Here is a 13,266-nt window from a genome sequence, read left to right as displayed (position 1 = left end):
TACGAAACTGCTTCAGTTTAGAAAATGGCTGCATCCAAGTGCTTGAAAATCAACACAAGAAGGGTAATTTTTAAAACAATACCAATATATATTTTTTATTATGGCCAACATTTTTAAAGCGTAACATTTTTGAGTGAACTTCCCGATTAAGTAATAGTGTGTATTGGCTAACCTGCTTTTTCTCATGGAGTAAGTCGTCCACAAAATCTATGTCCTCCTCAGACTCCTGAGTATCAATCTTAAAATAATGTGCTGCTGTACTGCAGATCATTGTGCAGGATATTATCCATTGGTGATGAGGAAATGGGGTCATCAATGTCTGGTGAGTGCACTGGAAGATCTTCCAGGTCAGTGCCTGTGTTGTCTTCCACAAAGTCTTCCACTTCGTCGGTATAAAGTTCTATTTTCACTGGTTCCTCGTAAGGGACAGCGGATTCTGTTCTTCATTTTATTAAGGGTACTTGTAAGGGCTGTTTACGTTTTATAAGGGCTGTTTAGGTTTTAGTGGATGTTTTTCTAAAATCTCTATGAAAGAAGCCACCTTGTTCATAGTGAGTTTGAATCGTTGTTTTGTTATCCTTAACGCTAACAGTGGTTTCCCTGCCTCAACACAAATCTTAAAGGGGGTTGACGGAGTGTCAAAAATAAAGGTTTAGTTCACCATTGTGTCAGAACCCTAACTCTCAACCTCACATTAATAATTAAATTCAAGGTGCAAAGGGATCGACTGCTCAGAAGGGAATTCTTCTCCTAGTTATCAACACCGTTCCAAATGGTGCAAAAATAAACAAAGTTCTACAGTAGCAAAGTTCCCTGGCTCAAAAATAAAGCAAAGTTCCAATTAAAAAGGTTGACCTAAAGAGAATGGTTCCCTGATCATGGTCTCAGTTAGGCTTCTTACTGTGGTTACAGACACCAGGAGGAATATCTACCTTGCCCTGGCTTTCTTTAGGCTACTTACAATGTCAAGAGGGTGCATTACTTCTCTTGACTACTCTCATGCAGTTCTCCCACCACCAGGAAGGATGCGTCCCTTCCCCTGGTCTCATCTTCTCTTACTTTCTTTCACCTTGCTTTCCAGTCTCTAAGGTACGGGTTCCAGATCCGTAAGGTTCTGTCGTGATAGGGTGGCGGCCTGGTTCAATAACCTGCCAAGTACAGCGACTATGAAGATGACTGATGATGGTAATCTTCATTTGGGTGGGTCCCAGACCTGTCTTCCTTGGTTTCTTTTTGGGGGCTCAGGAAGTTTTACTTTGTTTCCCTGAGTTTCCCTGTCTGGCTGGATCAGGGTATCCCGCTGCTTCCTTCTGCCCCTGCCAACAATCCCTGACACCCATGTACCTTTAGGGCCTCTCTCTGTAGTGTTTGGTCTGTCTTGGGGTCTTCCTGCTTTGGTTTTGGGTTTTTGCAGTCTTCTCCCCTTCTCCATTGTGCTACAGTCATTCTGCAGCATGTAGTTCCCCTAGTTCCCCCAGGGAGCGTTAGGCTTTGTGCCAGTCTTCAGCACTTCACCTGCGGGCAAAGGCTCCCCTTCCTTCTGACAGAGCCTCTGGTCCACAGCTTCTTCTGCTACAGCACAGCATTCCTGCTTCTTGCTCCCCCAGGCAGGGCTTCTCTCATACTTCCTGAGTCTGTCTTCCCTTTTATACTGGCTCTGGTCAAGAGGAGTTGGGAAGAATCTAGACCGCTTAACCTGGTTCCTATAAGTAATCCTCATGCCTCCACACTTCTCCCTCACCACAGTACTAATCCTAAGACTCCTTTGTGAGTCATTGGGGTTTTTCCCTGTCGCAGTAGTGGGAAAGGGATCTTCACTCAGGTAACTCCTATTCTTCCCCATCCCAGTACTTTCTAGGGGAATGGTAGGTTGACTACAAGTTATGAACTTATTAGGGAAGTAGCTGCTATCAGGGTTGTAGCAAGGGTTTGAGTTCTCATTAAAAGGGGTTCCCCGTAGTGAAAAGGGGACGACATCCACGGTTTTGTCACACAACTTACAAAGGCATTACTCCTGGGTAATATTGGTGGATCCTGCAGACTACCACTCGTGATCCAGCAATGACAATAGTTTCCAGAGTCCTCCACTGATGCAGGAGAATAGTAAAGAAATGTGAAAAAGTCAGAATACCCATAGGAAACAACAACATTTGTGGGTGAAAAGAAGAAATCCTAAAAGTCAATTTGCCAGTTTCTACCAGGTACGTCAATTGACCATTAGTATGTTCTACTCCAGGTGGCATTTTGTTTGATTTAATCACAAAGTATGAATTAAGAAATATTTTCAAATTCTTACCGGAGTGACTATCATCTGAATCATCATCATCATCATCATCTTCTTCATCCTCCTCCTCCTCCTCCTCCTCTTCTTCTTCATTGGATTCATCAGAGCCTTTACTACTAGCAATATCTGAATCTATTCTTCTAAAATGGTCGACTAAAGACTTTGCTGCATGGAGCGGAGGTTGAGTCTTTACTGTAGTTATTTTATTGCAAACAGATTTTTCCTTCCCAAGACTCTGCACTTCAGACGAGGTAGAACGCACAACTGGAGTCACATTGGTAGACATTTTCTTTGTGCAGGTTAGATTTAATGGTGAATAAAAGTGTGTGCTGATAGAAGACAGCATACTTTCATTTGTCGTGCATTGCGATTTAGAAGTTGTAAGTGCTAAAGGAACATCCTGGCTGAGACAATGAATTACACCATTGGGTTGGTGTTTTCCTAAAAGTGCATTTGTCAAAAAAGGATTGGAGTGACTATTTTCTGAAGATGAGTGCTTCTGAAGAGACATAGAACTGCATTCTGGCTTTGAATCTGATGAAATTAGAGTAGCCTTCTTCTGATGCTTGGATACATCTGGTGTTTTTTTAAGCTGCACTGGCAAAGTCTGTTCAACTTTATCCTGTAAAAATAGATTTATGTTAGATTACCAGCAATACTACATACTTTAGAAGCAAGAAAAGCATGTTTATATTTACAAAGAGCAACGTTACTTTTTTAAATTTTTTGGGTGGATTTTCAATGATTAGATTTGTATAGGACAATCACATAATGCAAACCACTTTCTTGGAGAAATCATGAAATTCTATTAAAGCATTACTCAGCAAACACAAATGTTATTCTCCAAGTCATTGGGTAGGCAACCCTTGGCTCTCCAGGTGTTGCTTACTATGACTCTCATGATCCCTCAACATTAATATGGTGGGTATGGACGATCGAAGTTGCAGTCTAAAACATATGGCGACCCAAAGAAGACTGCTAACCTATGTTATCTCCTCTATGGGCAAGGCGGTGGTGGTGAACCAAAATCCCAGTTTGAATACCATAAAGGAATGCAGAGTCACCTTCCTCAATCTCACCCTTTGTTTTCTAGTGTGATGAATGAAGTGGCATAGATACCAGGATGCAAAATACCCAGGAATTTAAAAGGAAAGCATTAACAAATATATCAATGCTCCACTCAACACGACTGAATCCAAGGCACTGCCATACCAAGTCAATATTAGGAATAGAACCGTGTATGTCCATGAATACAGCCCACACAGCAACTGTTCTTTTATCATTTCAGCTGATCCACAGTTTGCCTGGGTACTTGCCATAACCTGGCCCAAACATTCATGTCAGTTAATTCTTTCTTGCCATTCTGAAGGTTCTTCCATCTCTCAATTATTTTATTGTATAAGTCGGAGAACAACAAAATGTGCTGAAATGCAGGAGCAGGCGACTTGTGTCACAAGCTGAAGATCTGCCAAGTTACAAGGTTGAGTTGATATTGGTGTGTAGACCCTCAATGAGGGGTTCCTCCAATGCCTTTTTCATTGAGTTTACTTTTCTCTCAATCCCCTATGCCAAATCTTCCATATAGGTGCCAAAGGTGTCATGCATTACGTCTGAGGGGAGAAGTGGTGGCATATGGGGGATGTGGGACACCTGTTTCTGTCAGTGTTGTGCACTGCTGCAAAGACTGGGCTGCATTCCAGATGTAACATTGAGGATGACTAGTCATGTCAAGCAAAACCATACTTTTTTGCTGGCTGCTAGGTAACAACAGGAAGTAACCTACAATCACAGCGTTCCCCTCTATTATCATTCAATCATGAAGGCTGCAGGTTTTCTGTAAAAATGACTAGTAAATTTAGACAGAGATGCAAAATAAAGCCACAATAACCATACAGACTCACCAAGCTTCACTTAGAGAAGAGTTGTAAAGGTTTCTTGCCAACATGTCTTAAATTCAGTCACTAGGACATCCGTTTTGTCATTTTTCCCCACTCATTTGCTGATTCCTTTGCTCATGCTCCCCAAGTTGTTTTGTGTCCAATAAGCATTCAGTAAGTTGATTTTCATTGCTTAAATCCAGTCGATATTAATCTAGCCCTTCTGCCTCTGTGTACCTTGCTATACGCTTGTATCTTCCCTTACCCTCACATAGTACTTCCCCTGAACGTATTTATTTTATTTACTTGTTTATAATCATAAAAAAGATTTTTACAAGAGTTTACGTTTTTGCAAAGCCCAATAGGTTCAACCATAAATGCTGTGTCTTGTAGAATGAAAGAAAGAAAAAGAAGAAGCAGTTCGTGTTTAGTTAGGCGGCACTATATTCGACAAATTGGATCTGAATCCTTTAGTCAGTCGTTTGCGTTGGTGTAGTCATTTTCATTGCAGCTTCTAGGATCTTGACTGTTACTATTGACCACCTGCTTTTTTCTCCTGCTATTAAGTGCCGCCACCACGTCTCCTCGTCCCTGATTCCACCATTGAGTCATCGGCACATAATCTGCAGATGTTCGAAGTTGCTAAGGATCGAATCGCACGGATTTCTTGTGTTGGTACCAGGTTTAGCCGGGTTCTCAAAGAATTTTTGTAATTGCTTACTTGGGAATTTTCAACAGTAAGTCAGTGGTAATTTCAATTTGTTGGTAGTGGGAGGCAAGTGCCCCAATAATTTGTTTGCTGTTGCCATTTCACAAGCTTTGATCCAGTCTTGAAGGCCAATTTTTGTTTTAACTCTTTCAGAATTGTAGACCAGATCCTCTTGAGTACAAGCCAGTTCTTTCAGCTACTTCTTCAGATTTTGTTCTCAGATATTAAATGCTTTACATCGTCCTTGCTGAAGTTCCGAGTAAATTATCTTGTATATAGGAAGAGTCTCTGGCATTGTGATTTTCCTGAGCAGCTGCATTTGGCTTTGCTCGACCGATCCAGCTAAAGATTGAAGGCCTAATTCACGCCTAATGGCTGCTATGGAAGTCGATTTAGGGAGCCCCCATACAGATTTCCAGAAATAGCCCTCAAGCTTCAGCCAAATAGTGGCTTGGATGTTCAATGTTGCGTCCATTCCATAAATCAAAGAAGACAACTTTCGATTTATAGGATTGGATTGCTGGTGAAAGGGAGAATTTCCCATATTTCTTATCGACTAGTCTTGTTTGAGTAGTCTAGTGCTAGTAGAGTTTTTATTGTGTTCCACAGTGCCTGTTGCATCATCTTCTCGTTTCCCGTCGAGTACACCATTATTCCTATATACTTGATAGTAGGCACTACTTCAACCTTAATGTTATTAAGGAACCAGTGGCATTTATCAATGGCTTTGGTTTGACTTTTTCCCATAATGAAAATTTTTGTTTTTTTGTGTATTGATCTCAAGGTCGTTGTCTCTTGTATAATTGGCGCTGGAGGCCAATTTGCGTTTGGTCTGTAAGGATCAAATCATCAGCATAGAGAATTCTTGATATTGGATTATTGCCGATTTTCGGTGGGAATTATCTGACTGATGATTCGGTGTATTTGAAATCCCCCAAAAAGGCAACAAAAAGGGCCAGGGCAAGCGGACAGCCTTGTTTCACTCCACGTTCGGATTTAATTTGTTCCGATAATCGGCCCTCTTGGCTAAGTCAGACCCAAATTTTGGTATCAGTGTGGAGAGCAATCACCGGCGCCAGAATTTCCAGTGGGCACTTCCAGTTGATTAACTTGGTCCATAATTTTTGTCGGCTAATTTTGTCAAATGCTTGTGACAAATCTACAAACGCAAGAAATACTCTTGGCGCACCAGTCTTGATGTTATTCTTTATAATGTTCAAGATCATGATATTTACACTGGTGCTGGCGTACTTCAAAAAGCCTGTTTGCAGTGGATCTGAACACTGTGATGTTCTTGCCCATTTCTAGAATCTCGCCAGAAGTAGAGTGGCGAACATTTTGCTCATGATGTTTAGTAAAGCGATTGGGCGATAATTAGCCGGATCGTCTCTATTGCCTTTTTTAAAAATTGGGACCACCACTGCTTCGGTGCATGATATTGGAATTTGTTTTGTAGTTTGGCATTGGTCAAAGATTTTACTTATGAGGATGGACCATTCCGTCGGATGCTGTTTCAGATGTATATTAGTTAACCCATCCGGGCCTGGGGCTCTTGATGATTTAAGTTTGGAAATCGTTGATAGGATGTCCTCTGTAACTGTTAGGTCCACCCAGATTGTGTCTTCGGGGAATATAGGCCTGTTGATTGTAGATGCCAATGGAGCGAATTGATTTGTGAAAAAATGTATCCACTCAGTTTCAGGTACCAAATTTATCAGCTGGTTGTCTGTATGAAAATCTTTTTTCTTAATCAAGGCCCAAAGATCTCTCAAATTTTTTGTAGTTAGTACTTTTAACATTTGTTCTGAGTCGTTTTGATACATTGTTTCTTTATGCTGCCTTATCCATGATTTGTATCTCCTCTTGCCTCCTTCAGGATATTTTTTTGATTTTCCGGGTCAGAGACTCTGCAAAATCACCTACGTTTTCTTAACTCGCTTCTTTTTTGTTCTAGCATTTAATCATATTCATGAGTTCTGTTGTTCTTTATGTTGTTTACTTTCTCATGTTTTGTTCTGTAAATTAGAAGCAGAGGTAAATAATTCGGTCCCACTATCGTGGTAATATTGATCCGTATATCTAGATTATATTTGTTTGTTATGTTTCTTATGTCAGACGCAGTTAGTCTGAGGCGGGACTGTTTTGTAGTAGACTATGTTTGCTTTGTAGAGTTCTTTTTGGACAGTGAGCGTTTTCCAGGACGTAGCTAACAGGTTATGGTCACTTTCTTTTGTTCTATGAACTTCAAATGAGTCAATGTATGCTAGTAAGGCGTGGTCACGAAAATCTAATCTAAAGTAGCTGTTGAGTCTGCTCGTTCCCAAGTTGGAATGGCTGGCTGGTGTCCTCGAAGTACTGCGATATTGTGGACATTTCTTGCATCCATAAGATTCATCCAACGCACGCATCTTTCAACGACCACTCTGATCGTGGTGTTTCTGACAGATTTTTCGCTTTTAGCATTTAAATCACCACAGATGATGATATGATTGGTTCCTAGTTCAGTTATGAACTTGTCAATTTTCAGTCACTGTATCACAGAAGTCAGAATTGTTTACTCTTTGGGGGTTCCAATAGAGGTTTATGATTGCTAAATTTGTTTCATGCGATACTCTTTCATGTGATTGGATTGGTGTCTCTGTCGTGTCTTTTCCCAACCTGTATTTTGTTGAAGATTGGCCAAGGTCTCGACTCTCGGTCCTTTGTTCCATAGCTGCCGATACTGCTTGTTTGGTTCCTTGAGGGCGTGGTCCAGTTGTAAATTCCAGCTTCTCACCATTTGTGGTGTTTAAAGAGTCTGAGCTTGGAAGGTTCTCTTTAATGGTTGCCTCCCTCTGCTCAATTGGTCCTGTCAAAGGGTGAGACAAAGTTGGTAGATTTCCCTGTGCTATATGGTCTGTACTTGACTCTTCCAGTAAGCTGGTTTCCAATTGTACTGAACCATCTACATGCGACTTGGTGGGGATTTTTTCCGCCGTTTTCCTTTGCTTTGGTGCCAACGGAATTTCCAGAACTGCATCCAAAATTTTTGCATCTGATAATTCTGCTTCAGTTTCCAATTTTCTTTTCATTTGTTTCGTAAAGAAATCTTTTAAAGCGTGTGACATTAAAGGGTTTGGGAAGGCCGTTTTTCCTAAATCTGCCTTTTTGGTTAAGGCACAGTGTTTTCTTTGCTGAGTCCCCGTGCTATTCGTCTCCGATGCCTCTCTTCCTTATCTTTGGCACAGGGATTTCTTTTAAAAAATTGCAATTGCTTTTTCTCTTTTTTGGGCGCATAACGCATCGCTTGGGAATTTTGTCAGGCGAGGAGGCGTTGTCGACTCCGTGACTTTACAGTCAGGTAAGGGTTCGATTGTGTTGTTTTCTGGGGGAGCCATCAAGTGGGGCATGACTTCTGCGTCTATTACTTCACCAGCAAAGTCCAAAGCAATCATGTTCGGCTTTATATGTACGTCAGCTTGCGCTGTTATAGGAGGATAACCTGCTTTCTGGTTTTACTCGAAGATGGGGTCAAAGTCCTCAAGGTAAGATCTTTATCTATTCTTATTTCTTCCATTTGGTATTCTGTTGCGTTTGATAGATCGTTACTACCGATCTCGGCAGTGTTTTGGAGAGTGCTTTTTCACTCGGCCGGTAAACTGGAGTCAGAGCGGCGGCGTCCTCCGACACCGTCGGCTGAGCCCCCACTCGCCACAGCGGAGGCTTGCCGGCTGGTTAAAGTCACCTCCATTAATTCATCTGCCACTGGAGATGTTCCGGCAGCTCTGGAATGCTGCCCCGTGAGGATTCTTTTTTCTGTCAACTTTGAAAGTAAAAGCGGGGGACAGTGAGGCACGCCGGAGGCCGGGCTGCCTTGCGAAAGCACCTCATTCACATCGATATACCTCTGGGTCCTGGTCTGAGGTCCGGGTTGGCCCCGCTTCTTCACCTGAGACCACTGGTGCTGGGAAAGCAGGCTGGTAGCTGAAGGAGGCCCGAAGGGGGTCTGTCACTTCTTCCCTTCTGGGTGCCGGGGGTCCACGGGCTTTACCTTGCCCGTTGCTAAATCCATCGGCTTGTGCATATGCATGCTGGCTTCTCAAGACCCGGCCCGAGGGACTCTTGGGCTGGTCTGGAGGCACAGGCTTTTCGGCAAGTCTATCTTTTTTTTTACATTGCATAGGCGCTCCTAAGTCTACCGCCAAGTCCATGCCTCCTCTGGCTTCCGTGGACTGCCGTAGACTGCCAGCAACTCTGCAGACCAACTCCGCGTACCGCTTTGTGTGTTGCTGGAGGCTTTAACAGCTCCTCCTCCAAGCAACTGGCACTGTGGACAGACTGGGGGAAAAAAGCAGTAACGACTGCCGTAGACTTCAAGCAACTCTGCGGACCAACTTTATTCTCTGGTGGATCTTGTTTTGCATTCCTCCTCTTGTAAAAGGTTGAGGAAAGCTATTGGGAAAAACAAAGTTTAGATGGGCCTGCTGGAATGAGCAATATAGTAAGCCTTTGGAGACTCTCAGTTCATCACACTCCTAGTGAATTCACCCTCTCTCTTGCAACTAGATTCCTCTTGTATAGTTTCACAGTTCTCACCTGATGTCCCGTTTCTTTTGGGTTCTGTAATAGGATGCAACTCATGTAAACTTTTGATTATATCCCCGCCTGCATTGCTGGAATACCAAGAATCCACAGACAGGCTGTTTGGTTTACATTACATGAAGGCGAATAAGGCCGATAGATATTTGGCCAGGCAGCTAAAAGTTGGAGGAGCGCTCGATTAAGGGGTTAAAAACATTGCGGGGAGAGATGGTTACCACCACGAAGGGCATGGGAGAGATCTTCAAAGATTATTATCAGAAGTTATACTCATTGCACAAACCTAATGGTGAAGCCCAGCGTCTATATTTAAATAGGATAAGCTTACCCCGGTTGTCAGGGGAGGCTAGAGAAGCCCTGGAAGGCGAAATTAGCAAAGGGGAAGTCAGACAGGCGATAAAGGACTTGCACGCACACAAAGCACCGGGCCCCGATGGCTTCACAGCGGCATTCTATAAAAAATATGTGAACGTGCTGGCCCCAATATTGGTAAAATTATTTAACTCCTTCAGGGAGGAGGGCTCTGTGACTCCTTCGATGAACGAGGCCAAAGTATTGGTCTTTCATAAGGTTGGGAAAGACCCGGAGCTCCCGGGCTCTTATAGGCCTATTGCGTTAATCAACCTGGACGCCAAAATATATACAAAAATCCTAGTGGCTAGGCTGACCCCGGTTCTTCCTAAATTGATCCATTAGGACCAATCGGGCTTTATTCAAGGCCGGAAGACGCATGATAACATACTGCGAATTATTCATTTGTTAGAGAAGATTGGGATCAAGCATGTGCCGGCAGTCCTCCCGACTCTTGATGCCGAGAAGGCATTTGACCGGGTGGAATGGTCAATGCTTTTTAGGACGATGAAGGGCATGGGCTTTGGGGAGCTCTTTTTGAAAATGGTCAAAGCCAATTATAACTCCCCCTCAATAAGAATTGCACTGAATGGGGAGATCACTGAGAGGGTGGGGTTAAAGAGAGGCACTAAGCAGGGTTGCCCGCTTTCGCCACTTTTGTACGCAATTTTTCTGGAGCCGTTATTAATCATGATCAGAGAGCAACATACGATCAATGGGATGGGCATGGCGGGCATCCAACATAAGGTGATGGCATATGCGGATGATATGCTGGTGCTTCTCACGGACCCGTCTCACTCCCTTCCGGCGCTGTGTCAGGAGCTTGAGAAGTTTGGGGCGGTGTCTGGGTTGAAGATTAATAGGAATAAGTCGGAGGTCCTGGTGTTATCAGGGGACATGGTGGAGATAACGCAGGTGGCGACATCCCTTAATCTGAAAATGGCGAAAGGGGAGATTGATATTTGGGAGTTAAACTCACTGGGAAGGTAGAGTCTCTATTCGGGGTGAACTACACGGTCCTCCTGGATGAGGTCAAGAGGGACCTTGAATGCTGGAACCCTCTGTCGATCTCCTGGTGGGGACGCATGGTTTCGATTAAGATGTCAGTCCTGCCAAAGTTGTTGTATTTTTTTCAGGCTCTCCCGGTCACAGTCCCCAGATCCTTCTTTCGAGCCCTTGTGAAATTGGTATACTCCTTTGTTTGGAAGAGGAAGCCGCCTCGGGTTGCGAGGGAGGTGCTGACGGCCCAACTCCAGAATGGGGGCCTCGCGTTCCCGCACTTTTTCAGATATTACCAAGCGCCACAGTTGTGGGTTATCAGGGAGTGGATGGGGGGAAATGGTCACACGATTTGGGCGGACCAAGACAGAGTTGTTGCGTGTACTCAACTGAGCGGTCTTTTATGGAAAGGGTGTCACACTAGGCATCACAATTTGCGCATAAGTAAAGTGATGAGATCTACTCTAGAAGCGTGGGACGATCAATGGGGGAGGGACGTGATGACGAGTGTCCTGGGACCGTTTAACCCGATGTTCGGGAACCCTGATTTCCCTCCTGGGATGGAAGATGGGGCCTTTGAGAAGTGGGAGCAAGCAGGCTGGTCTAAGGTGGGGGAAATGTTTTAGGATGGGGAGGTAAAGTCATTTGAGACCTGTTTGAGGGATCTGGAATTGCGAGAGTCGGACAGATTTAAGTATAACCAGCTACGGCATTGGTTAGGGTTGCCGACAATAAAGCGGGCGGCTGGGAGGGATCTCACTCCATTTGAACAATATACAGTGTCTAATTCGGGTGTGAAGTCCTTTGTGGCCACTTTATATAGATTCATAAATGTACAAACGGAGGATGTCAAATGGAATTATATGATGAAATGGGAGCGTTTGTTGGGGGTACCCATCGCTAAACAGCAGTGGAAGGATCTATGGGAGAACATCCCTAAGTTGACTTGTTCCATTCAGGCAAGAGAGATGTGGGCTAAGGTTGTCCTGCAGTGGCACTACACCCCAGAGCGACTACATGGGATGTATCCAAAGGAGTCCAAACTGTGTTGGAGGGGCTGCGGGCGGGAAGGAACATGGAAGAACATTTGGTGGGACTGTGAGAGGATACAGGCCTTTTGGGAAGGGGTCAAAGGCCAAATGCAGAAGATGTTTCCTTACGTGGAGCAGTTGGGTCTGCAGGTGTGGATGTGTGGGTTGAGGGACTGTACTGTGGCGAGGTTCTCTAAGGCACAATAGAGATGCTTTATGGTGGTGGTTATTGTGGCGTGGGCGGCAATAGCTCAGAACTGGAAGAAATGTGACCCCCGGGGATCACTATGTGGATACAGAGGGTTTGGTCATTGGTGGTAATGGAAAAACTATCTTATGACTTGCAGGGATCCCCTGGTGCGTTCATGAAAGGGTGGGGGACAGTTTTGGACTATCTGCAATCGGACTACATGGTGCAGTGGTGCCCTCACAGAATCAGGATATTGGACCTCTTTCAGGCATAATGGACTCTAAAGGTTGCAGGGACTACTCACCAGTGAGGGGTAGGGTGGGGGGGGGGGGGGGGCGGGGAGTTGAACGTTCTCATGTTGGTTGTGGTTTTGATCAAATTAATAAAAACAAATTTTAAAAAAAATTGTAGCTTAAACATAGACATAGTTTCTCGGATCAAAAATATCTGGGGTAACATGCAGGTCTTCACATTTTGTATCCATTTCTGAAGATTATTAAAACCACAGCAGTTCCATAAGAAAAGATAAATAAATACATTTGGTAGTAGAGATACGAATGTCAAGACTGTATCTAATGACTGAGACTAAGTACTTTTCCATATGTATTTAAGTTGATTAATTACTGGCGGTCTTTTATATGACAATTCTATTTTTATTTATGGTGAGTCATAACTTTTATGTTTTGATTTAGTAGACATAACTAATTTGTGTTTTATATCTATGGACCTGAATGTTTTAATTGTGATGAAGTGGTTTCATTATTATGAATGTTAACATTAAACTTTATTCACTTTATTAATTTTAATTGTATTGAAATGTTGATTAATTTCAGCTGAATCAATACAAATCTTTTTCTTTTAAGAACTTGTCTAAAATCACTCATGATTAAATCCAGGGGAAGGGAACTCAACCCCGGTTGCAAGGAGTGCTTTCTATCATTTATGAGTTTACCGTTTTGCCATATTTCTGTTGAAATGTAAACAGCCAAATGTTTCCTTCTTTATTTTGATGTATGTATTAGTGTGAGGGTCAGAAATTGTTGGACACTAGGTAAGCCTTCTTTAGTTTTTAGCTTACTCGGTAGGGACATTCTTTTTGGGAAAGGGAAAGATAGGTGTTTATCTCACCCTGTTTAGTTGAAAAAAATTGCCCATTTTGAGAAAACTACTTTTCTGTGTCGTCTCACATTTCTGACTTCTCACAGTGACCTATACGAGAACTGTGTTCTCGCATACTTTGCTGAAAC

At 43.2% G+C, this 13,266-nt stretch overlaps 1 protein-coding gene across 16 annotated transcripts in view; it reads right to left on the bottom strand.

Annotated features, from left to right (window-relative positions):
- BAZ2B (bromodomain adjacent to zinc finger domain 2B) overlaps positions 1-13,266 on the bottom strand; it is a 2,602,315-nt gene that overhangs the window by 1,725,670 nt on the left and 863,379 nt on the right. For all 16 annotated transcript variants that reach the window (XM_069616356.1, XM_069616365.1, XM_069616369.1 and 13 more), the window contains one exon: positions 2,297-2,906. In XM_069616356.1, the coding sequence (XP_069472457.1) occupies positions 2,297-2,906 (610 nt within the window). The remainder of the gene's footprint in view (positions 1-2,296; positions 2,907-13,266) is intronic.

The sequence above is a fragment of the Ambystoma mexicanum genome, chromosome 9 (genome assembly GCF_040938575.1).
Source record: "Ambystoma mexicanum isolate Mex_15411 chromosome 9, UKY_AmexF1_1, whole genome shotgun sequence".
Lineage (NCBI taxonomy): Eukaryota > Metazoa > Chordata > Amphibia > Caudata > Ambystomatidae > Ambystoma > Ambystoma mexicanum.
The sequence above is the reverse complement of the archived record's forward strand: the minus strand, read 5'-3'. Positions and strand labels throughout refer to the sequence as shown.